Source organism: Sus scrofa, chromosome 9, assembly GCF_000003025.6.
Source record: "Sus scrofa isolate TJ Tabasco breed Duroc chromosome 9, Sscrofa11.1, whole genome shotgun sequence".
In the NCBI taxonomy this organism is placed as follows: Eukaryota; Metazoa; Chordata; class Mammalia; order Artiodactyla; family Suidae; genus Sus; species Sus scrofa.
This window is the reverse complement of record NC_010451.4, coordinates 124161664-124188456: the sequence shown is the minus strand read 5'-3', so window position 1 is coordinate 124188456 and position 26793 is coordinate 124161664. Positions and strand designations below refer to the sequence as shown.

General features: G+C 38.5%; 1 protein-coding gene across 5 annotated transcripts in view; it reads right to left on the bottom strand.

Annotated features, from left to right (window-relative positions):
- The window catches only part of DHX9 (DExH-box helicase 9), a 41910-nt gene continuing 19735 nt past the window's right edge, over nt 4619-26793 (bottom strand). For all 5 annotated transcript variants that reach the window (XM_021063778.1, XM_021063781.1, XM_021063782.1 and 2 more), the window contains 16 exons: nt 24708-24849; nt 24208-24290; nt 19847-20003; nt 18979-19079; nt 17116-17329; nt 16838-16932; nt 16466-16539; nt 14805-14957; nt 12725-12885; nt 11812-11923; nt 11068-11229; nt 10830-10957; nt 9032-9261; nt 8757-8872; nt 7979-8179; nt 4619-5792 (listed from right to left, as the gene is read on the bottom strand). In XM_021063778.1, coding sequence (XP_020919437.1) covers nt 5087-5792; nt 7979-8179; nt 8757-8872; nt 9032-9261; nt 10830-10957; nt 11068-11229; nt 11812-11923; nt 12725-12885; nt 14805-14957; nt 16466-16539; nt 16838-16932; nt 17116-17329; nt 18979-19079; nt 19847-20003; nt 24208-24290; nt 24708-24849 — 2835 coding nt within the window. In that variant the 3' untranslated portion in view covers nt 4619-5086. The remainder of the gene's footprint in view (nt 5793-7978; nt 8180-8756; nt 8873-9031; nt 9262-10829; nt 10958-11067; nt 11230-11811; nt 11924-12724; nt 12886-14804; nt 14958-16465; nt 16540-16837; nt 16933-17115; nt 17330-18978; nt 19080-19846; nt 20004-24207; nt 24291-24707; nt 24850-26793) is intronic.

Genomic DNA, 26793 nt, shown 5'->3' with positions numbered 1-26793 from the left:
ATCCTTAACACACTGAGCAAGGCCAGGGATCGAACAGGCATCCTCATGGATCTTGGTTGGGTTCGTTTCTGCTGAGCCACAAATGGAACTCCCAAAACTCACTTTTAAAGTATGTAATTATTTTAAATATATGGCAACATCATCTTCGCCATATAATTCCCAAAACAAATGCAATTGTTTTATATAGTCTTAGTCCAAAAAGAAACATTAGGTGTTCTATGTAAATAAGTTTATGGTTGATTCTTGATTCATTCCCATGTATCTGTGCAGGTAACTGGAATGAGGTAAGATAGCACTGTTATACAGGATTAGGCTTAACTATAGGAAGCAAGAAAACTCAAAATAAGAGGCAAAGAACAAAGAAATGTATTTCTCCTTCATATTCAAGTCTAGAGGTAGAGGTATTAGATGTTCCATGGGGGTTTAGTGTTAAGGCCAGTAGGTAGGTATCGAGTATTAGGAAATCAAACTTCCTCTGTTTTATCGTTTGTATGGTTTCTATTCAAAATCATCACATGATCCAAGACAGCAACTGTTGCTCAAGTCATTATACCTAAACTCCAGCCAAACAGAAGGAAAAGGACCTCTCAACTAAGTTGCATGCTTGTTTCAACTGTGATGCTTCCCACCAGCTAAAATCTCATCACATGGCTACATCTAACTAAATGAAGCTAGGAAAGGTCTTTTGGACGGCGGTGTGTCCTCTAAAATAGGGTGTTCATTTTCTAAGAAACAACCGACTTCAGGATGTACAAGAAAATAAGCACTCAGGCTTAAGCGAGCTCTTAACCTTTCCTTCCCCAACCTGACTTTATTTTCATCTTACTTTATCTTGTTTTTAGGGTTGCACCCACAGCACATGGAGGTTCCCAGGCGAGGGGTAGAATTGGAGGTGTAGCTGCTGGCCTACACCACAGCAACTCGGGATCCAAGCCGAGTCTGCAACCTACACCACAGCTCACAGCAACGCCAGATCCTTAACCCACTGAACAAGGCCAGGGATTGAACATGCGTCCTCATGGATACTACCCAGGTTTGTTAACCACTGAGCCTCAACGGTAACTCCATGACCATTTTTTTAAAACACAAGTTCTTGTTAGTGGGGTGACATAAGAGAATGCCAGTGATTGTCCGTTAAGGCTTTAATAAGAACAATCTCTACAATGAACTTAATAAGCTGTAAAAGCAGGGATTTTTCTTTCCAATCTTCCTCTACCTCCCTGATTTTTGGCTTTAGAGTAGGTGATGGATAGTAAGCTCTTGTGAGTGAAAAAAAAGTAAGACTCACATGAGCAAACTTTTCACTCATTGGTCATCTGCCTCCTTTCTGTTGCTGCCATTGGTTCCCAAACAATTCCTCCTTCCCCAGGCCCACTTCAGAACACAGTGGCCCCCGCCTCCACCCCACCCATTCTCATATCCCTGAGGCACACACAAAGCATCAAGATTTTCTAAGAAATCTGAACTTTAACACAGTTGTTTTCTCCCTTTTCACCTCCCCACCCTTACGCTTTACTCCCTAATAACAAATTTAGAGGCTTAAACACGAGTTTACCATCATACAGTCCTGTAGGTGGTAGTCTTGATATGGATCCCACCTGAATAAAATCATTGTTGACAGGGAGTTCCCATTGTGGCTCAGCAGAAATGAATCTGACTGGCATCCATGAGGATGCAGGTTTGATCCCTGGCCTCGCTCAGTGAGTTAAGGATCCAGTGTTGCTGTGAGCTGTGGTGTAAGTCACAGATATGGCTTGGATGCCAAGTTGCTGTGGCTGTGGTGTAGGTTGGCAGCTGTAGCTCTAATTCTACTCGTGGCCTGGGAACTTGCATATGCCACAGGTGAGGCCCCCCAAAAAAGACAAAAAAATCATTGTTGACAGAGCTTTCCTGCTTTTCTGGATGCTGTAAGGGAGGATTTCTTTCTCACTTGGGTTATTGGCAAAATTCAGTACTTTGCTTCTTCTTCCATCTCATCTCCCTGACCCACTCTTCTGCCCCCTCCCTTCCACTTTTAGGGAACCTATGATTAAACTAAAGCCTGCTCAGATAATTCAGGGTAATTTCCCCACCTCAAGGTCTTAAATTACATTTGCTAAGTTCTTTTTGCCACGTGTACTATGTATCCACAGGCTCTGAAAATCAGAATGTGGACATCTCTGAGGGGTATTATTCTACTTACCACTTTTTTTTTTGTCTTTTTGCCTTTTCTAGGGCCGCTCCCATGGCATATGGAGGTTCCCAGGCTAGGGGTCGAATCGGAGCTGTAGCCGCCGGCCTACACCACAGCTCACGGCAACGCCGGATCGTTAACCCACTGAGCAAGGGCAGGGACCGAACCCACAACCTCATGGTTCCTAGTCGGATTCGTTAACCACTGCGCCACGACGGGAACTCCCATATCAGGCATTCTTAAGCTTAAGTATACAAACAGGCTCCAACAAACTACCTGCAATATTAAGTAAAAAACTGAACATACCTTTTGCTGGAGTCCATCATATTCTCAAGGGAGTCCTTCAGCCCCGCCCCCCCCAAGCTTAAGACAACTGAACTAGACAGTGTTTAAATCTTTTACATATATACTTTATTATTCAAATGAAGCCTAAAAGTTTTTTTCCTTCCCTTCTTTTCTGGGCCACACCTGTGGCATATAGAAGTTTCCAGGCTAAGGGTCGAAATGGAGTTGCAGCTGCCAGCCTACACCACAGCCACAGCAATGCCAGATGCTAGCAGTGTCTGCAACCTATGCCACAGCTTGCAGCAACACTGGATCCTTAACCCACTGAGCACTGAGTGAGGCCAGGGATCAAACCCACATCCTCACGGATACTAGCTGGGTTCTTAATCTGCTGATCCTAAAACAGTTTTGAACAAAATGTGTTGCTTTTCCAGTTTTGAACAAAATGTGTTGCTTTTCCATAGAACACTTGATTTGTTCCGTAGAAAACTCAGGGAACTTTGTCATTTACATTACGCTATACAATTTTTTTGTAATGTGGTATTTTTCAGATTTTATAGTTGCATAAGATAAACATTTATTTCCTAATTTCTTCATCCATTGGTAGGTATCAGATTACTAACTAGGAAATGATCAGAAAAAATAATGCCCAAAATTTTAGATTTTATTTAGATCATCAGGTTAACCTAATCCTATTGTGATTTGTCTAGTCTTTTAAAAAAGAGCTAAAAATCTCAGTTAAATTAATAATTACTAAAGTATTAAAAATAAACACCAAGTATATAATATTTCACATTTTTACTATGAAAAATACAGATTCATCAGTTAAGATGAGAAACTTAAATACTGGATTTGTAGCCAATTCCTTTGTTGTCTTTACCTTAAATTTAGTTCTAGGTTTGAAAGAAACAATTTCAAAGTCTAGAAATTTCTAAAAGATCTCTCATTAAGATTAATCCTTGGGAGTTCCCATCTCGTGGCTCAGCAGTAATGAACCCAACTAGTATCCATGAAGATGCGGGTTTGATCCCTGGCCTCACTTAAGTGGGTTAAAGGATCCAGCACTGCTATGAGCTGTGGTGCATGGCTCCAAATTTGACCTTTAGCCTAGGAACTTCCATATGCTGAAGGTGCGGCCCTGAAAAGACCAGGAAAAAAAAAAAGATTAATCCTAGAGTGACCAACCTGGTCCAGTTTTCCTACACTTTCTCAGTTTCAGCCCTTTCCCTAATGCCCAGGAAACCTGTGGGAGTAAAACTGGGAACAGGTGGCTACTGTAATTAGTTTCTAGGGAGCAGACTCTTTTCTTTTTTGGTTATGCCTGTATGGTATACACATGTTCTGGGCCCAGGGACCTTACCCATGCCACCGCAGTGACAACGCCAGATCCCTAACCTGCCACACCACAAAAGGAACGCCTAGATTTTTTTTTAAGAGCCGCACCTTTGGCACTTGGAAGTTCACAGTCTAGGGGTTGAATTGAAGCTGCAGCTGCTGGCCTACACCACAGCCACAGCAACATCAGATGTTTAACTCACTGAGCGAGGCCAGGAATCTCACCTGCATCCTCATGGATACTAGTCGGGTTCATAACCTTCTGAGTCATAACGGGAACTCCCCGAAATAAAGCATTTTCAAATTAAGGTATGTACCTTTTTTTAGACAAAATGATTTTATACTATAACCACTTTTTTTTTTAAGAATTAAGATATGAGCTCAGGGCTATCTAACCTAAAAATTTTTAAATTCCTACTCACTGTGCTATTTCTGAAATAATAAATGTGAAAATTCATTGGAATCTTAGAAGCTTATAAATATCTCTAAAATAAACTAGCTTTACAAATACCCTTTGAAATACATGTTAATGCAAACAGTTATTCATCAAATACCTAAACTTTATACAATGGTCAATCATCATTTACCTTAGTTCTTTGCTTAAATCTTTATTCAAGAGTTTTGTGGATTAATTTGTACTTTTAATTAAAATTTTAATTTTTACACTGGAAAACAACTAAAAGAATGCTGACTTTGGTCTTAGATTTTTCAAAGACAAAACTTGGGGAAAAAAAAATGTTCAGCCCTAGGTCAAAAGTTTTATTCAGGTACAGAGAAGTCCATGTGAATTGCGCACTGGGCCAGTATTAAATCCAAGAATAACAATTTCATTCCAAGACTATTTATTCTTACTACAAGTAATAACAATAGTCAGTATACTTGGGAAATGGAGTACAGTTTTTCAGCTGACATTTAAAACAGATGTAATTGACATTATTCTAACATGTAAGATCAACAAACAGTTAACTACATGGCCAGTATCTAATGTAGAACTTTATTTTCTACTGTATTAATAAACTAAAGGCAAGAAAATATCAAGTGAATTTTAAAGGCAAATCTTTACTCCTTAAAGAAAAAATACAAACGGTAGTACTTTTATAATAGATCGTTATATTTTACATAATATAAACAAAAGCACTAATCTTATGTCTAGTTTCCTTAAACTACAATGAATCACAGCATGGGTGAAAAAAATGGGTTTACTCGTTGGCAGCAAATAAACAACTTGGGAAAGGGGGTAGCATGCATTTATTTTTTAAACTGTCTATGCGCAGGCACTGACATAACCAAGCTTTAATAGCCACCACCGCCTCTTCCTTGTCCAGGGTAGCCACTCCCATAGCCCCCTCCTCTGCTACTTCCTCGCTGGAATCCCCCAGATCCTCTGTAGCCTCCACCACCAGACCCTCTGTAGTCTCCTCCTGACCCACCTCTATAGCCACCTCGGGAACCCCCTCTGTAGCCTCCGCCACCACCTCCACCTCCACCATAGCCTCCCTGATAGGAGTTGGAGCCACCACTATAGCTGCCGCCACTGAAGCCTCCATTATCATTGAAACCTCCGTTACCATTGAAGCCTCCACTACCACTGAAGCCTCCACCACCACTGAAGCCTCCACCACCCCCATAGCCTCCATTACCCCCAAAGCCTCCACCACCCCCATAGCCACCACTACCCCCAAAGCCCCCACCACCACCATAGCCTCCACTACCACCAAAGCCCCCATTGCCACCGAAGCCTCCGCTACCACCGAAGCCCCCATTTCCACTGAAGCCTCCGCCACCACCAAAACCTCCACTACCACCAAAACCTCCGCTACCACCGAAGCCGCCACCGAAGCCTCCGCCACCGCCGAAGCCACCACCGCCGTAGCCTCCGCCGCCTCTGTAGCCTCTGCCACCTCCGTAGCCTCCACTGCCATAACCAGAACCTCCCCTTCTATATCCACTTCCATTGTCATATCGAGCCATCTTGGGAGGACGTGGACCATCTCCATATCTAGAGAAAGCACAAAACCACCACCTTTAGCAAAGTATCCTTAATACTTCTCAACTAGTCACAAGATAGAAACATTTAGTCATATTTGAAAATTTAACACACAAAGGGAATGAAGCCAAATGCATACATACAAACAGAAATGAAATAAATCTGCTAAATCCAAAACAGACACAAGATGAAGCATAACTATTAACCATCTGTTTTGTTAAAGTTCTGGTTCATTCTCAAAAACCTTAAATTTTGGCAATAAGTCCTTACAACTTTAAGAGTTCTTTCTCACATCTCAACTATATGTCATTCTAGGAAAGTGAAAGAGGTTCCCTGAGATGGCAGTGAGTTATTTGATCTTTACCACTAGGTATTTTCCTGCATTAACTGTTTTTGAAAAGTGTCTTTGGCTAATTTGTTTACATCTAAATCTTGGTTCACGTGGCAAAGAAAGTGAGGGGTAGTGAAAAACTGCCTAAAATCAAATTGTCTCACCAAAATGTCAATTCAACATACCCGAAACCACTTATTCCTTCTGTGCAACTTTCTGAGAACATCCTGTACTTGTCCCATCCTTTCTAGTTTCTGGCCTTTTGTCCTTTACAGACGATTATATACGACACCACCTCCCTGACAAAAGTATCTCTCTCAAACACCTATGAACACTGCCTTCTTACCTGCCTAGGACACTTATCTTCCACCTTATTTCTGAAGAGTCTCCTCCTCAATAATTCTTCAATACACCTGCTAGCAGGTCCACAGTAATGAGGACCGCACTGTTTCAGGAACTGCACTGCCTGAGTCTGAATCCAGCTCTACCACTTACTAGCTGTATGACTTTGGGTCTTAACTTCTCTGTGCCTAGTTTTCTTATTTTTATTAAAGGAGATAATTATCTACATGATAGGCAGATTAAATATTAAGATAAGCTAATATCAGAAAAGCACTTAGCACAGTGTAGCGCTCTACTAGCACTGTTTGATTAACTCAGTTATAGCCAAATGAGAAGCCAGAATTCATAAAGCACCTATCAGTTCTATACATTAAGATTATAACAGTTTATAATCAAATGTAGTAAGTGATCCCTGATTGGGAGATTAAAGACTATTTTTGAATGACTAGAAAAAAACTTCAATATGATTACATATTCCTATTATTATAACACCTTTTTTTTTTTTGGTCTTTTTGCCATTTCTTGGGCCGCTCCTGTGGCATATGGAGATTCCCAGGCTAGGGGTCGAATCAGAGCTGTAGCTGCCGGCCTGCACCAGAGCCACAGCAACATGGGATCTGAGCTGAGTCCGCAACCTACGTCATAGCTCACGGCGACGCTGGATCCCTAACCCACTGAGCAAGGCCAGGGATCGAACCCACAGCTTCATGGTTCCTAGTTGGATTGGTTAACCACTGAGCCACGACAGAAGCTCCTATTGTAACACATTTTTGGAGTGTGACCTGGTATTGTAACTATGTTCTTAAAAGATTCAAGAGGCATACTGACAAAATGGCATACATAACATCTGTAACTTAATTACAAATGATTAAGCAAAAGAAGTGTGCATATATGAAAGCATAGTATCACAAAATGCTGACAATCAGAGAACCTAGAATGAAAGAGTATATGGGTATTCACTGCACCCTATTCTGCCTTTTCTGCAGGCTATCAAGTTATTTCCAAACAAAAAGCTGTGGGCAAAGAAAACTTTAAAAAGGGGGGAAAAAACCTGAAGCAAATAAAACACTTAAAAGAATTGAGAGAAATTTCACACTGCTTTGTTTTAGGATCGTCATGTTCTTGTTACTTCCCTAAGACAAACCTTGTTGCTTTGCATTTGTAGAAGGAGCAATTCAACCACTCATCATTTTTTCTTTAGAGATGGCAAAGCAGTACTGTGGGAAGAGGATTATCTGGGCTCTTTCTTGTCACTTTCCGGTCATGTGACCCACCCTGGACTCCCTATGTACTTGACGGTCCCTTTCTATCTCAAACATGCACTGGTTTAATAGATCAGTGACACAAAACTAAGTAATACTCTCTTTTCTGGGTGTGTTAACCAGAACTAAGCTTCACAGCCAGCATTTGTCAAGAATTTAAACTTCCGTAACAAGGCCTCTTATTAATTAATTGTGGGAATTTGGGGCAGGTGTAAGATTACCATCCCCTGCTTAGTTCAAAGAGAAGTTACTGTGGTACTTACCGTGTGCTGCCAATCATAAGGTTAATGCCAGCAGCTGAGGGCCTGGAGATCTGGCGGATTGTGTTCAGCATACGTTCATTAACAGGGTCCAACTGGCTGATGATATCAGGCTGTTTGGTTACTTCTACAACCAGAGCCTCCATGGCTGCCCGGAGAGCAGTGATACAGGCAGCAGCTTCATGAGATATTTGCAGTCTGATCCTAAAATAGACGAAAATGATTGAAAACAATAAAAACCTTTGCTAACTTCTTAAAATTCACTCCCAGTCTACTGACAGTTGTTAACCAAGTCTATCAAGCAAAATACTCTTGGCAATACAGAACACTCAGCCTCAAATAAAAAAATGAAACAGGAGACCTAGGATTGCTGGTAAGTTTTTCCTGAATATGACTGAGTCTATTAACCATTAACTTCTCTTTAATTTTTGCCAAGTGTTTACTATATACTCATCACTAGTCTCTGAGCAACATAAAGCACATGAAAGAGGTACCCAAGCTCCAATTAGATTCCAATTCCTGTGTAGTATTCATGGTGATGGATTCGGCGCCAATGCCTAATGCATTTGCTTCTATTAGTATTGTCAACTTCAGACTTTACTACCAAGTAAGTATGAATGAACCATACTCCTAAGATACACCATTCTTCCCAAAAGACAATGTTATAAAGCACCTCACTTGTGCCATCAAATCTCGCCATTTTTCAGATTTAATTACCAGTTAAATTCTATTACATTTCAATTCTAAGAATTCAATTGAATTCACATCTGAAAATCCATACCAGTCATCTACAAGCACAATCTGTCCATCAGACTGGACCTTCTTGGAGGCAAAGAGAAGCAGCTGCAGTGGGGTGACTAAGGTCATGCCTTTAGCAGAGATGGCCCGGGTTCGAATCTGAAGAGAGAGAAAAGGGCAAGAGGAAATAGTTGACATTCCAATTGCCAATCAACTACCATATAATAAAAATGGAGTATGCTTTGAAAATTAAAATTCATGTTCCCATTGCACACATTAATAAGTGAATATGGATCTTCAAAACTGAACTTTTCTTACCTTTTCACCAAATACAAAGAAGGGAGATGGATACTTCATGTCTTGGCTGCTAAAAGGACAATTAACAGATGACTTGTGGATAAGTGCATTACGCCCTTCAGTGGTGAGAATCTTTCTCTTTTCCTTATGATAGCACACATTGGGGTACACGCCAAAGGCCAAGAGAGAGATAACAACATCCAGATTATTGTCTGGTCCAGTGTTAGTAAACACTTGGGTCAATAAACAATCTGTTAAGAGAAAGGAAATTTAAAGAAAAAAATTAGGTACCTGGCTAGTCCTCACATTGCATGTAAACTATGAGAATTAGAAGAAGTGACTGCCCCCACCCTCTTTCAAATAACCTAACTTCCTCTCTTCTCAGAACTGAGACAAGGAGAAATTCTGAGTCTCCACAATAAGAAAATTAAAATGTCTATATTCTCTTACAGTCTCGACATAAGTTGGGAGTAATTACTAAAAAGAAAAAAACTTTCCGCAATTAACCATCTTCTCTCAGAGTAAGGGCTAGACTGTTAAGACCACAAAATGTTTCATTTATTGTTTTAAAATGGCTTTTCCTTCTATAAGAGGTGAATGACGACTGAAGAGGAACCCTCTAGAAGAAGGCTAACGTTTCACCCAGCCTATGCTTTAATGGGTACCCCACCATATGGGAAGTATGAGGGTAAGCACTAAGAATTGGATATATTTTGTTCTAGAAAACCTGAGTCATAGTCTTGTAACTTCCTAAATAATTGAGTTTGGGCAAGTACTTGATAAAATTATCAGTTTCCTCATCTATAAAATGGGGTTAATAATATCTGCATCAAAGGACTGTTGCAAAGAGTCTATAATACAAAAATATTTTCTTTTGATTTTAAAAAATTACAAATTCAGTCAATTTATAACAGAAGAGAACTACTCTGACCTTGCCCAACCACCTTATCTCTCTCAACTAAATAGTCCTTTCTGGCTATGTGTTCCAGTTCTCGGTGTTTTAAGAAATACCTCTTTTCATCTAGCTGGAGAAGAAAAGTATAATAGCTCAAATTCACACAAGGAACAGCTGGATTACTGTTTCTACATCACATATCAAAGTCCTCTGTAACATCTGTACATCAAAACCTTAAAGCCACTAAAATTTAACATGGTAGAGTTTCCTTCTCATCTAAAAATGAATATACGGGCAATAAATAAAATCACTTCGCAAATCATTTGAGTTTATTCAATAAACTCCTCATTCTAAAAGCTAAACTGGCATTCTTTACAAAAGATTTTTAAAAAATCCACCCAAAGTAGCACAATTCTCACTTATTAAATCATCAGGGTACTAAATTACAATTTGGACATCATCATCTGCATCCTTTTAAAGGAAATGTAACTAATATGGGTGCTTCCGTTGTGGCACAGAGGAAACAAACCCTACTAGTATTCACGAGGGCGCTGGTTTGATCCCTGGCCTTGCTCAGGGGGTCAAGGATCCAGTGTTGCCATGAGCTGTGGTATAGGTCGCAGACGAGGCTCAGATCCTGTGTTGCTATTGCTGTGGCACAGGCCAGCAGCTCCAGCTCCAATTCAAACCCTAGCCTGGGAACTTCCATACGCCACAGGTGTAGCCCTAAAACAAACAAAAAAGCCAAAACCTAAACTAATATGATCACATGATTATCACCATAGTTCAAAGAACTAAGAAATAGCTGGGGACATAGGAAAGGCATAGGGTCCAACGTCTGAAGCTAAAATACACTGCACTGTCAATACGCATGTATGACATTAAGGTTACTTTAGACATGTCTTAAGAATGTGAGAATCTTACCTTCTGGAAATCCAGAATTAATCAGAATCTCTTTGAGCTGAACTTTGGCTTCCCAGGTCATTCTTAGTGTAGCCATATTGAGTCTTTTATGCTCACAAAAACGTATCTCTGCTTCTTCTCCACCCATTCTAAAACAAACATGTTTGTTAAGAGTCATTTCCAAAGCCCAGCGAACTAGATATAGTTTACAAACTATAGTTTATCCAAATATTGTAACTCTTCTCTTTCAAGCCCATACCTAGCATCATCCCAAGCTTGGAATACTGATAAAAGGGCCACATGATCAGAAAATCGGTTTCCAGCAAAATTTCGATGGATGTAACCCAATCGCTTTCCTTCACTGATGAAAGGCTCTGGAAAGCAGGTGGCGGCAGAGATGGTACAAATAGCATCTCCCACGCTGAAACAGACAAGAAAATTCAATTTAGATCACATTCTTGCTCTAGCAACTCAGGCAGTCCTGTCAACGGTGGGTCAGTCTTTACTGGCTATGATCCTACTTTGTTAACACTGAAATGGCTTTACAAGAATTTTTATAGCTGCTCTCCAAAGCAAAAAAGGGGAGAAACATGAGACCTGGTACTAATGGACATATATTTATTATAAATTGACTAAATATTACGTTTCCTTTCCTATTCTCCTGCATCTTACCAAATCTCTTCATCTTCAAAACTTGCTGATAAACTATACCTGACTTCCTATGCTATTTATCTTTCAAGGATAACTACTTAATCGCCTCAGAAGAACAGCACTTCTCTCTTGAGAAATTCGTGCTTTCCCCCCGACAAGTTGGGCCCCGGTGTCCATCTACTGCAACTATTTGTTCTTCTCATTTCGCACTTTTCTTGGTATCTAAAGTACACCAGTTCTCTACTAAAGACCACTTAGTTTTCTTCTATTCAAGCGTATCCTGTTTTCATGGGAAAGAGGGGTAGATTCTGAGAAATTGTTCTATTTATTAGCAATAAAACAAAGGACTTACTAGAAAATACACCCCATTATCATCATTTTGCCAAAACGAGGCTCGATGGGGAGTTTAGCCAGGATTCGTCCCAGAGGAGTCAACTCATCATTGGCATCTAATGCATCAAGTTCTGTAGGGAGATATTTCTTTGTGAGCAGAAACAGTTATGAACATCCCTTTAACCTAAGCAAAGATGAAACATTTCTTTATAGATTAAGGTTTGGATACTGCACTGAAGTTGTCATCAATTGTCAAGCCAACTGCCAGCGCCACGCCTGTGGCCAACAATTCTCTTCACTAAAAAAACCAAATTCAAGAACACCTAACATGAAAAAGGTACTAGAATTAAATCCTATTGGGTGTAAAGCTGAGTACAGTCCATGAGAAGTCTATAATCACAGAAATAAGTATAACAGTGGCCTAAGTAGGTAGATGCTATAAGTCTGATAACATCCGTTGATAATTTTCAGAAAGAAATGAAATTTGGAGAATAAAAGTCTCAAAGCAGATGAGCACAAGAGTCAAAATTCAAATTCAGGTTCTTCGTTGGCTCCGATGCTCTTATTTTCTACTATACTACAGTGCTTCCATAAGTGATCAGAAAACATAAACAGATGTTCTAAGAGATGTACATAAGACACTGGGTATCATAAGTAATTCATATTCTGATCCATAAAATACTGGTTACGAGAGAACACCTGTCTTTTCTCCATTTCCCCCCCCCAAATAAGATTCACATTATCTCTTTCTTCATTTATGTTGCTCATTTTATATTCTGACCATACCATGTACATTAAGCAACATTGAAAACCTTATTATCATAGCCCTGTGGACTGTATCCTCTTCTTGACTCATTTGTTAAGTGTTATTTGTCAGGATAAGACAGATGATATAACTGGTAAGTATTAGGCAGGTCTGTATTTGCAGGTACCTCTAAGTGTGTGCTCCGCTTCAATCACAGCATCCAAAGGTGGAGGTTCAATTGCCTTGGCCAGAAACTGGCCAATTCCTCCCAGACGCAGAAGTTTTATGCTCAAAGCAATTTCATGCAATGGTGTTCGGAACATCTCTGGTGTCATGTGGGTCTCGAGTCTAAGAAAAAGTTGAAAAAAAAAAAGAGAAAAAGAAAAAAAGTTAAGTGTAAAACAACCATCTTCTCTTGTGTACACTCAAATTTTGTAGAGATGATCAGGGATATGAAATTGCCCCTCCCTTATCCTTTTAAATCACCAAAGAACATTGCATATTTCCTACAAAGGCTCTCTAGACAAGACCTTAACTGAGTAGTGGCTTATGACTTCACTTACAGCTTGAGGTATTTTCAGCTGAGAAATGAAGGAGGATGAAAAATTACCCCAAATCCCTCATGTTATTACCCCCATCTAGGGCTTCTTCAGGTCCTGCCTCCTGACAAACTTGAGTTAAAAATGGTAGCAAGACCTTTTATGGGAGATACAAGCTCATACTAACATTTCCCTGTAACCTCTTCCCCCACTTCCTCATTCAGGTAAATTTAGTACCACTGCAAAGATCTTACACATTATCTAACCCTTTAAAATATTAACAATGAAAACTATTAATATAAATTAACAATGATAATAGCTAATGTTTACTGAGAGCTTAATACGTGCCAAGCTTTTTTCTCAGCATTTTATATAACTGACTCCATTCTCAAACAAACCCCATGTGGTTAGAATTTCACTATCTTCCTTTCTCAAAAGAGGAAAGAGATTTTTTTTTTTTGTAGAATAGGGAAACAAAGGCTTAAAGAGTGTAAATGTTTATGGTTATGTGATACAGTTGGCACAAATATTAAAATCCAAGTCTCAGGATGATTCTGCATGTATTATTTACATAACGAAGGTTCATGGGAGCCATTTAGAGGTGGATTCCAACACTGCTAGCAAGACTTAGATTAGCTTAAATCAAGTTTATAAAAACACAGATAGGCATTATCTATTCGTCATCCTATGGAGAAAAGAACAAAAATCCCTTACAGATCTATTCATGGTGTTGCTAGTTGGTAGGTGGTTTTACATTAAGATGTTAAGAGTACAGAACTTGTTTCTTCAAAGGACAATTCAACCTTTAAAAAGAATCAGGTATCTTCCAAATGTTACAGCCAGTCTCCTGCCTTAACTTAGGACACTCAAATAAACCTACATTTACAATTAATTACTAGAGAGCCATATGTTATCAGTATAAAAACAAATCAAACCAGCTTTGATTTTTCCTCAGTGTATTATATACATCTGGCCACCTAAATTAGTCTCTCTCTCTCTCTCAAATACACCCTAACACTATCTCTATAACCAACTGGTTAAAACTTAAGTATACGACATGGGTTTCAAGAAACATATAACTAAATATATACCTTAAATCTGTAATTCAGAAAGTTAAGGATTTTTTAAACTAATTGGTCTCATCCAAAAACTTCCCCCCAAAGGCTCTGTGGAGATGGACAAGGTATTAACAGGCTTGGGTTTCAGTCCTGGATTAGTGGCTAAGCTCCTTAAGCTTTGCTTTCCTTACCTAAATAATGCCCTCTGTTTCTCAGACACATGAGGATCATGTGAGAGGTGATGTGCTAACAGTGGGTGTGGGGGTGTGGTATAATTCTATAAATACAAAAGTACTGTTATTTTAATGTATCTTTCAGATGGTTAACCAATTCATAAGTATCAGTAATCCCAAAGTGGTAAAGCTATGTGGTGCCAGAATTATGCCCATATATCCTTTCCCCCCCTTTTTAACGGGGAAAACATGTATCATGCTTTTAAAAGGTTATTAGTAAATAGTTAACTAGTATCAAACATGCCACCATTGATAATTTCTTATTTCTTTACATTCTCAACACAATCTTGCTAAGTGATTGGAGAAAGCTAAGTTTCCTCCAATTCACTTAAGTTCAGGAAGTTTATGGCAGGGCAAAGGAGTGTGAGGAAGGGAGGTTTGTTTGTAAAAGGTTAAAAAAAAAAAAAATTCACTCTTTATTCCAGAATTGCTCGTACCTGTCAAAACGAGCTCGGCTGCAGAGGTGAAAGCAGAACCCAGGCCGTACACGACCAGCTCGTCCTTTCCGCTGCTCAAGGTTTGTTTTGGATGCCCACACTGTAGCATAATTGGTCATGTTGTTGTGAGCAGTGAACAGCTTCACTTTTTGCCTAATTAGGAAAGAGTGGTTAATTGTAAAACTCACATACACTATCAACACATAACTACCATATTTCCACTACGTGAAAGACTAAGACCTACAAAGCGTGCCACTTACCAGCTAGATGACCTCAACCAAGTTACTCATGTTTCTGTGCCTCATTTTCCTCATCTGAAAGTGTGTATAATAACTACTACCTACACCTCATAGTGTATTTATAATCATTAAGTGAATTAATGACTGTATAGCATTTAAACAGAATCTGGCACAGACACCTAAGCATGTGGTAATTACTCAAGCCAACTCTATTCCAGAATTTAGCTTAACTCTCAGGGAATCTATGAAGCTAAACGAGAATATGTGGCACTTCAGATGACGTCACCAAATCGTGAAGGCGTGGTTCTTCTACCCCGCTAAGCAACCCCAAAATCTGTGTTACACACAGGCAGCTGGCACCAAACGACTGGGATTGGCACAGAAAGAGCTGTGTGCTATTCACTATTCCCTAAAGTAGGCACGGGCAAAGATTTTTCAATTGCCAGGACAAGCTTAGGCACTATACAGAGAAGACACGGGGCATAAGGTGGCGAGATAGAACCAAGTTTTGACATTTTTGTCCTCTGTGTATTGATTACCATATAATTCTTTATCTATACACAATGCCTCCCTGCGTATTTCCCAGGCTATCTTATACCACACATGAGGTCTTAAAGTCTTTCACTTTTTTTTTTTTGAAGTCTTAACTCTTAAATGAGGATCCTAAAAATAGAACATTTGTCCTGAGCTAAACACTGGACATCTTTATAAACCAAACAGCATTCTATGCCACTGTATAGCAGTGGTCACTGGAAACACTCAATGGGAAATGAGTAAAATACCAGCAGACAACAACAGTGGGAACAGTCAGAAGTTACTGTTTAAACTTTGTTACTTTCTACCATGATAACTGAAGAGATGATCAACACCAAGAATCACCATTAATTAGCCTATAACTCAATACCCAGAGATAGGGCACAGTCAATTTAACAGTATAAGAATACAGACATGGTTTTGTTAGGCACCCACAGCACGCAGAAGTTCCTGGGCCAGGGATTAAACCCACAGCACAGCACTGACAACGCCAGATCTTTAACCTGTTGAGCTATCAGGGAACTAAAAGTTTTAAAAATAAGGTTTCTGGAGTTCCCATTGTGGCTCAGCAGAAACGAATCCTAGTATCCATGAGGACGCAGGTTTGATCCCTTGGTCTCACTCAATGGGTTAAAGGATCCGGCATTGCTGTGAGCTGTGGTATAGGTTGCAGACTTGGTTCAGATCTGGCGTTGCCATGGCTGTGAAGTAGGCCGGCAGCTATAGCTCCAATTTGACTCCTAGTGTGGGAACCTCCATATGCTGCGAGTACGACCCAAAAAAGAAAAAAAAAAAAAAAAAGTGTTTTTGATTCTGTTAACTTATTCTAGACACTATACAGAGGATTATAAAGATCTATTCTAGCAAATGGGTTCCTTGGGAACTTACTTGCAGGAGTCAATGACATAAACAACATCATTTATGGTGATGCTTGTTTCAGCAATATTTGTGGATAAGATAACCTGTGTAGAAATGACATTAAGAAAAATTACATCTCAGAAAATATTTTCCTATTATACACTTAAAAGGAATGATCTGCTTATGCAACAAATAACTAGATTTACCTAAGTCTTAAAAAAAAAAGATCACTCACTCATTGACCTGATACTTGAAAAACATACTAAGCTCAGAAAGAGAGAACCCCCTTTTCTCTTCCTCAATTTGGATGAATTACAATTTGGGGGGATGGCTCTTTGAAGGCCTATAACATTTTTAATCTGTGTCACTCCCTACCCAGTAACTGTCATGTCTACTACTTACCTTGGTTACTCCAGCTGGCACTGGATCAAACACTTTGCGCTGCTCCTCTCGAGGAATCTGAGAATGCAGAGGCAGAATCTGATACCTATGGTTTCCTATAACAATACAGAAAGGTTAAGATCTAAAAATAGGAGCCTAGTTTAAAACTGTTCTATGTTATGCATATTTTTAATCAAAAATTCTTATAATACTAAATTGTTTTCACATGTTGGCTAGGGCACAAGCAAAAACATTCATTTTTACTCCCAAATAGTTGAGAATTCAAGAGAGACTCATACCAAAATGTGGATTCATTTCCAAATGCTTCTGCATAGTATAAATCAAATTCCAGCCAGGTAGAAAAACCAACACAGCTCCAGGAACATTAAGGGTCTCAATGTATTTAAGTAGAGCCTCGATGAGTTCAAAAGGAGTTTCCTTCTCATTCAACTGAGCCATGCTCATTTTTGTTTCTAGACCATATTCGTCCCCACAGATCAGGTTACAATTTGCCTGCAAAAAACCAGGAAGATATATTTTGGATGTCTCAATTACTACAGCTCATAAGTTTCCTAGATTTGTTCTGTATGTTCAAATGACCCTTAGTATCCTTATTAAATGACACTTAGTATCCTTATTAAGTTTATCTAATTAGTCATATCTGGCACAAAGACATACAGTTCAATTTTCAAAAACTTAAAACTACTGCACAACGACATATTCAATTTTTCTCTGACCAGTACTTCAAACAAACTCTTAAATTTGACTCTCAACTTCTAATGGCTTCTTCTAGTAAGTTTATTTCTTAACTTTCTCTTCTTTTTAGGGCTGCTCCTGTGGCAAAGGAAGTTCCTGGGATAGTGGTCAAATCAGAGCTGCTGGCCTGTCAGTCACATCAGCAATGCCAGATCCAAGCCTCATCCGCAACCTATGCCAAAGCTTGCTTGGGCAACACAGGATCCTTTAACCCACGGAGTGAGGCCAGCGATCAAATCTGCATCCTCCCAGAGACTATGTCCGGTTCTTAACCTGCTGAGCCACAATGAGAACTCTCAAGTTTCTCTTATGACTACAAACTCTTGGTTTTTAAAAAAATATTTTCCTTACTGATAAATGAACTTTTGCTGTTGTGATTCTCTTTCAATCAATTATAATTACTTCCTCATACATAAAATGCCTCCCCGTGTAATTCCTAGGCCCCCTCATACCAAATATGAAATCCTTTAATTCTCAAATGAGTGCAGAGTATTTGATCATTTTCACCTATTTCTAAAATAATGTGGTCTGAACCATTGAAAAAGTCTGCTTAGAACCAATCATAAACCAAGACTTCAGTAATGAGAAACATAGTTTTTTTAAAATTGATAACATCCCTAAATTTCTAATTTGCTTCTCATTTATGTATTTTATTGCTTTTTATGGCCATAACCATGGCATATGGAAGTTCCCAGGATAGGGGTCAAATCCGAGCTATAGCCACCAGCCTACACCATAGCCACAGTGACGCAGGATCCTAGCCACCTCTGCGACCTACACCACAGCTCATGGCAACACTGGATCCTTGCCCTGCTGAGTGATGCCAGGGATTGAACCCTCGTCCTCATGGATCCTAGTTGGGTTCATTAACTGCTGAGCCACAAAGGGAACTCCTGCTTTTCATACATTTAAGCCTTCTGATTAAAAATATCCAATCCCAGTTTGTGTTTTATCATGTTCTGCACTGCTGGCTGTCTTATAGAATTCATTCCATTCAAACTTCCAGATTCAAGATACATTTTTAAATACCACTGGTCCAACTCTTAAGCACCCTAAAATGTTATTTTTCTTTCCTGTTTCTTCTTAGAAGACCCCTCCCATCAACCCCATTTTAACTCTCTCTGATAATATGACCATATAGTCTCTCTAATCTAGGACTACAGCTGCTGCTTCTTTAAACTTTATTGTACACATGGGTCAGCTGGAGACCTTGTTAACACCCGAAGTCTCATCTAGCAGATCTGGGGTTGGGCACAAGTCTCTTCCTATCAGGTTCCCAGGTGCTGTAGCTCATGGAAAATACTCGGAGCAGCAAAGCCTGCTGGAGTTTTTAAATACCCCATTCTATCTCTTTTTTTGCAGTAACGATTTGCCCATAATGAAAATTCTTCATGAAATGCACTTACATCATCATCCTCACTACCGTCATCATCCTTATCCTTCTTTTTCTTGTCCTTTGGTGGAGGAATAAAGTGGGTCATCTGAATACAGTCTTCCAAAAAATATTCTGCCAGGGCAATTCAGTCAGGTAAGTACTATCAACTTGCAAAACAGAGCAGTCTTTAAGATTCATCTTCTAATTCATAATTCAAAATTACCTTCGCACCCTTCAATCTCATTTGTTACAATTTCAATCTACATTTCTTTAGAAATTCTAGTGGCAATAACCTCTCTTCCCAATCAAACTCAGTGTTCCCTTATCTTGGACCTTGAAGGAGGTGAGGTATCTCTAATACCTGTTCCCACAAAGCCAGTCAGGGTATCCACTATATACGCTATTCAAAGCAAACATTCACAGAGTGCATGAACGCTCTATGCTGTACACTTTCATGGTGTGGGAGTTGGATACGGAAAGAAATTAACATCAACACAGTATTTTACCTTGAAAACATCTTAATCTCATTTCAAAATCTGCCTGCTCTGGCTCTACAAAGGATTCTCTTATTAATTTAATCCTGCTGCTTAAACTCTGAACAGTACTCTCCATGAACATCTACAGGCCATATTAATTCACACTTGACTATATAAAATTTTTAAAGTTTAGCTCTAAATAAAAGAGAGGAAATTTACTGGATATGCAAACCCCTCAAGGGGAGAATGAAACTCATTACTGCATGACTAAAACCCCAAGAATGCTATAATGCATTCAATACCCTAATTTGGACTGTATTTTAAATATCCTTTAAACTATTACTCGCACATCCAGGATTAAGAAAATCCACCAGTACTGCACAAAACAAGTTCACCGTCCCTCCCCACTCTTACAATATTTACCTTGAACTGGGTAAGTCCTCCCATAAACTTCAATGATTGGGCAATTGAAGAAATATTCACAGAACATGCTGGTGTCAATAGTAGCAGACATGAGAACAATGCGAACTTCAGGATAAGCCTGAACCACATCACGCAACACCACTAAAAGGAAGTCAGTCTGTTGACAAACAAACAGAAAAAAAACAAAACAAAACATTAAAAGTCCTTGCTATTGAGATACATCTAAAAGATTTCTTTTGTTATACAACCACAAAACATCAGTAAAATTCAGTTTCTTAGATGGCCTATAGATAAAAGGATTACAGTGGGATGCGGTCATATTATTTTTAAAAACAGTTGCTGCCTATTAGCTGTGGTGATTAGAAATGAGTGCTATTAGGGTAAGGAAAAAGAATAAAAACCATTAATGAGGAAAAGAACTCATCTCAAAATTCTCAATGAATTATATATGTAGGTACACTAACTTGAGAAAAAAGCCATCATAAACCAAAAATCATTTTCCAATCACCTGTTAAAGCTAATTTTAAAAATGTTGAAAAGGCTGGATTTAGTTCAAACAAAATAATGGTCAAGCCATTTATTATTTAATAATGTAAAATTTCCATCAACTCACCAAACAACATGAAAGCTACAACTCAGACAAAATTTTTCTGTGTGGTCCTCAAGTCCATCAGTCTGCCTCCCCAAACCAGACAAATCCACCGTGCTAAATCTTTTCATACACCTTTCCTCTCATCTATATAGATAACTATATATATGTATAATATACATATATATGCGTATTTTTAAAATATTTTAATGGCCATTACCTGTGGCATATGGAAGTTCCCGGGCCAGGAACTGAACCTGAACCGTAGCTGAAGCAACGCTAGATCCTTTACCCCACTGCGCCAGGCTGAGGATAGAACTAAGGCCTCTGCAGCAACCCAAGCCACTACGGTCAGATTCTTAACTCACTGTGCCATAGTGTTAACTCCACATACTCATTTTCTTTTTTGGCCGCCCTGTGGCATATGGAGTTCCCAGGCCAGGGATCAGATCCAAGCCACAGTTGCAACCTACACCATGGCTGCAGCAAAGCCGGATCCTTAACCCACTGTGCTGGGCCAGGGATTGAATCTGCATCCCAGGCTCCCAAGACACTGTTGATCCCATTGCAGCACAGCAGGAACTCCCACATATGCATATTTTTAAATGTACCTACTCTTAACTTGGTATGGTATTTTATGTAATCTTTTGAGATTTCCTTTTTCACATACTAATATCACTGCTAAGAGTGACTCGTGTGTCACCAGTTTTTCTTTCTGATGACTGTTTAATATCCTAATGTATGAATACACCAATTAATTCACCAGCAGATATCTGGTAGTACCTACTGAAGGTATCTCGGTTATTTCTAAGATTTGACTATTGGGAGCATTTGCTACCCTGAACATTCTTATTCCTGTTTCCTGTGGTACCTGTGCAAGTTTCTATGGGTTAAGTGCAGGTATGGAACTGTACTCGCAGGGTGTGTAAACACTGAACTTCAGGAGATAAAACTCAAAACTATTTTCTGAAGGTGTTCCACCTGTTTATAAACTACCATGAGCAATGGACAAGAGATTTCAATATTTACATTCCCTAATATCTGGCATCACCACTTAAATTTTATTAATCAAATGGATATAAAGCAGGATTATCTTAATATGGCCTTCAACTGTACTTTCCCATTCACCAATGAGGCTGAATACCTCATGCCTATCAGCCAAATATAATTCCTCTCTCTAAAAATGCCTGTATTTTTCCTTATTTTTCTACTAAGTCATCTGTACTTTTCTTACTGACTTGTAGGAAGTGTTTATATATTTCTGACTCTTTGTTGTCTATATTGGAATCTTCTAGCTTGCACTTCTCCTTATAGTATCTTCTGAGTGAATAAATGATCTTAATCTTAAGAGATGAATACTTCAGTCTTTTGTCTCATGGTTAATGCATTTCATGTTTTAAGAAATTCTTCCAGAAGGTTTAGAACTATGATGCCCAATACAGTTGTGTCGAACACATAAATGTAGCCAATCTGAATTGAGACGTGCTGTAAGTACACAGATTTTGCAGGTTTAATATGAAAGAGAATGTAAAAAAAAACTTAGTATCTTTTTCATACTAATTACATGGTGAAAATATATCTCCTGAATTAATTTTACCTGTTTCTTTTCACCTTTTAAAATATGTTGTTAGAAAATTAAAAATTAAGTCCTGATATCTGTAAAGCAAGACCTGCCCTTCTGTTCTTCTACAGGAGTCCTGGCTATTTCTGGACATAAAACTTCCCTGTAAGTATTTGCTTATTTTTTAGGTACATCCACAACATATGCAAGTTTCTGGGCCAGGGACCGAATTCAAGCTGCATCTGTAACTACACCACAGCTATACCAAAATGAGATCCTTAACCCAATGTACCAGGCCAGGGATCAAACCTGCACCACCAGAGATGGAAACAAAGCTGGATCCTTAACCCATGGCGCCACAACAGTAACTTACAGCAATCTACAATCTAGGCCGATTAGCAAAAAACCTACTAGGAATTTGACCAGAATTGCAGATGTACATCCAAATGTGGATCAACTCAGGGAGAATTGACTTCTATATTGTATTCCTAGCTGTGAACACAATTTGGTCTTTTAAAAAGTTTTGTAATGAAGTTTTACTTTTCCAAGAGGTTCTGCATGTCTTTATGTTGGATTTAGTCTTAGGTATTTGACACTGTGACTAGTGCAATGCTATCTTTTTAGTTGTTTTATCTGTAACATATACAGTGTAGACTTTTGTTTATTAAACCTTTTACCCAATCACACTGCTAAATGTTTCTATTCTAGTATTTCTAACACCTGGTCTCTAAGTTCTTTTGGGTTATTCCCATAAAGTATCAAATTCAGTTAAGGTTCATCTGAAAGAGAATACATCTTTCTGCAGATTTTTCTATTTTTCACTGTGAATAACATATTAATATAGATCTAACAATCTTTCAAGAAAAGTTGACCAACGGAGTTGCCGTCATGGCTCAGTGGTTAACGAATCCGACTAGGAACCATGAGGTTTTGGTTCGATTCCTGGCCTTGCTCAGTGGGTTAAGGATCCGGCGTTGCTGTGGCTCTGGCGAAGGCTGGCAGCTACAGCTCCAATTCGACCCCTAGCCTGGGAACGTCCATATGCCGCGGGAGTGGCCCTAGAAAAGGCAAAAAGACAAAAAAAAAAAAAAAAAAAAAGTTGACCAAAAATACTTATTTTTTGAAAAATAGTAATGATGACCCATGATATTTCCAATATGACCTGTAATAATTTAAAAACATATGATCTGTAATAATTTAAAGAACATCAGTTGCTACCATGGTGGTAAAGCAATACTGAAATATTTTTTTAATCAGGAAAGAGAAAAAACCTTAAGTTTTCAAAAGATTTTGCATAAAACAACAAAAATTTGATCCAAATAGTTAAAAGTTGATTTTAAAAGATCATCTGATAAACCATATAAACTTTCTTACCTGCTTTAGTTCAATCATAAAGGTCAAAATTTTGTTAAAACTGATTATGATTAACGATGGCTGTGGAAGTATTTTTTTAAAGAGGAAGGGCTCCAACAAATATTCTAAGTAACTGCACCTTGGCAAAAGTTTGAATCCACTGACACCTTGATTTGGATATGTAAAATAGTGCCATAAAAACAAGTCATTGCTTTGTTATCAATCTTTGAATTATTACACAGTAAGTTAATTCTTTACAAGTTTTGCCAAGGACCAAAAAAGGGAAGGTTGTGAAGTAAATTCTAGTTTAATTCTGGCATGTTTATCATTAACATCTGAAAAGACTAGAACCGCAAATCCAAAAAGACACTATTAATTACATTAAACTTAAAAACTGTAAAACTTACCCCAGATATAATTCTAATTCGAAGAAAAACTGATTATTAAAATTACTGCAGCTAAATTAGTTCAGTTGTTCAATTATGCTGGCTTAGTAATTACAGAGCTGTTAAGTTCTTTACTTTTAAAACTCTGATTTAACCAAGGGGGGGGGGGGAGGCCTTGCTAAAAAGAAGTGTCCAACATCTCAATGACTAAAGTTCTTAACTTGGGTTTTTTGGCCATGCCCACAGCATTTGGAAGCTCCCGCCAGGGATCAGATCCATACCACAGCAGTGACCCAAGACACTGCAGTGACTATACTAGATCCTTAACATGCTGAGCCACATAGGAACTCTTGGGAGTTCATCATTTTGACGGAAGCTGTAAACTGGGAAATGGGAAATAAGACATTCTACTTGCATTTCTTTATTCAGAATACTGGCGTTTGTACCTTACCATAATTCTCAAGTTACTTACATTTATGTCTCTTTCATGGATTTCATCTACAATTACATGACTAATTCCTCGAATGCCTGCTTCTAATTTTCTCAGGAGCACTCCTTGAAAAGAAAATCAAAGTAAAATCTGGAAATGAGTTTCTATGTTGATTATAGAAAAGTGCAAATAAACACATTTCTAGACAATCAACTGTGTTTCAACTAATATATAACCCCAGCATTTTAGGAAAGAGATAATCACTGGTATATTTAAATTATTAAAAATGTGATCATGTACTCTGAAACACAGTTGTATAATGAAGAAAGTATTAAAAAGATTTAACTCTAGTAACTCTAGTAACCCAGGCTGACTTCATCTGCCCAAGCTACAACAACCAGCAGGTATATCATACTCTCCTGAAGAAAAAAATGCCAGACACTGGCTTATTATTTCCATTCATTCTGTGAGGTTACCAAGTTTTCTTTAGAAACACCACAATGTAAACCCCAAATTAAAGGCCAAAATATAACACTACTAACCTACAGTACAAAACATTATACTGGCATGAGGGCGGGGAAGTATAGACTCAAATCGAACACTGTAGCCACAGCTTTTTCCAGGCTCTTCTCCTCTCTCATACGCAACTCGCTCTGCCACAGAAACGGCACTGATTCTCCTGGGCTGAGACAAAAAAGAGAAAAGATTTAAAAGCTACAAAATGGTAGTTACACTAGTTACACTTATTAGGGTTATTAAGTTATTATAGTAAATCTGTCCCAATGTCAGTTTAGTAATCAACAAAAACAGTAATACCTTTAGGAAGCTCCAAAAAGTCGTTTATTGAAGGTGAACAATCTTCTTTGCTATATCTACTTTTCATTCACTTATTAACCCACAACGTATGCATAGCACATTTATGCCAAGTGCCAGATATTTAAAAAAAACGACTCAATGAGTTACTCTTGCTTTTGATGAGCTTATGTAGCAAGGAAAACTGAGCATATATTACTACTTCCAGTATTTAATGAACTGAACTCTTTCTTAAGAAGAGTGCTATAGAATGCTAATGTTTAAGTGTTGGAGTTTGACTTCTCTGAAAACTTCCAAAGTGTTCCCTATCTTCTAAGTACACAAAACAAATATTTACTTGAATACTGTGGCTATGATATCCTGAAGGTATAGCTGTGGAGGTACATGTAGATGTATAGACTAAATGCTTCAAGGTTGCCTTGAATTTGACTTTGTCAAAAAGTTCCTGATCTAATCCAAACCCCCCAGAACAGTAATTCCGTGAGAGTGATCAATATTCTTTGAATTAATATAAAACATGACTTCTTAATTTCTGTATCCCTAGCACAAAAGTTCCTTAGGGTATGTGGCTAGTAGTAAATACAGCTATGTGTATAATCACCTAGTTCCTATTTTTTCTACACACAAGATAAGGGGTTAAAAGATGCCATCCTGAACATACTTGGTATTTTCCTCAACTTATTTTGTCTGGTTTATATGCCTTGACTTGCTGAACTATGCTGGCTTTTAAAGACCACTACTGACCTGCACCTCACTAACTGAATAAAAGTGTTACATGAAAGACTGAGCTATGTTCATCAAGAGAAGTGTGTGCTATATACTAGAGAATGTGAAGATGATACTCCATTAAAAGTATAAAATACAAAGTTTGTTTGTTTTGTCTTTTTGCCATTTCTCGGGCCGCTCCCGCGGCATATGGAGGTTCCCAGGCTAGGGGTCTAAGCGGAGTTGTAGCTGCCAGCCTACGCCGGAGCCACAGCAACGCAGGATCCAAGCCGCATCTGCGACCTACACCACAGCTCACTACAAAGTTTTTTAGGTACTTTCAAAAAGTTCTTTGCATTCTATCAAGAACAGGTAAATGCTCAACACTATTCTTATCCCCTTTCTCACCTTCTGTCTTTCCTACAGTTTTCAACATTTCTACTCAACAGCTGGCTTCCAGAAAACTTCAAATCAGTTAGGATATTTGATTCTTCTGAGGGGTATTTGCATACCACTGGACACTCAGGGATTGTTTTTGCCCCCTTGAGGCTACTTTTAGATCACCATCATAGTTTCCAGACTTTTAAATTGACTATTACCAGGGGATGGCATATTCTGTAAGGTATCTACTGTAGTTCCCAACCCTACAGTCCCTATCCCCCAAGCCATCTGTGACAGAGGCTGTTACAAATTAATAGAAGAGGTGCTAAAACAACCACCTTCAGAAGTCCAAGTGACCAAATTTCTTTGAACATTAACAGAAAACATCACTATCAAGATGACTATTCAAAACATCAAAGAAACAAATGACCCTATAATCTCCTTTCCATGTTTTGTATGCTTCTCTAACTCATCAGCTTCCAATTTCAACAGCGCTGACTTTAAACATTTAGAATATATACTAAAAAGAGAAGTGCTTCTTTTATTAATAACTGATTCAACTAGAAATCAGTGGGATTTTCTTGAGGGAAGCATGGCAAAATACACAGAAATTAAAATATGCATACCCTTTGACCAAACAATTTGATGTCTAGGAATTTATTCAAATGAAATAATCAAATGAGAGTATAAAACATCTGTATAAGTATGTTCATCCCAGCACATGTAAAA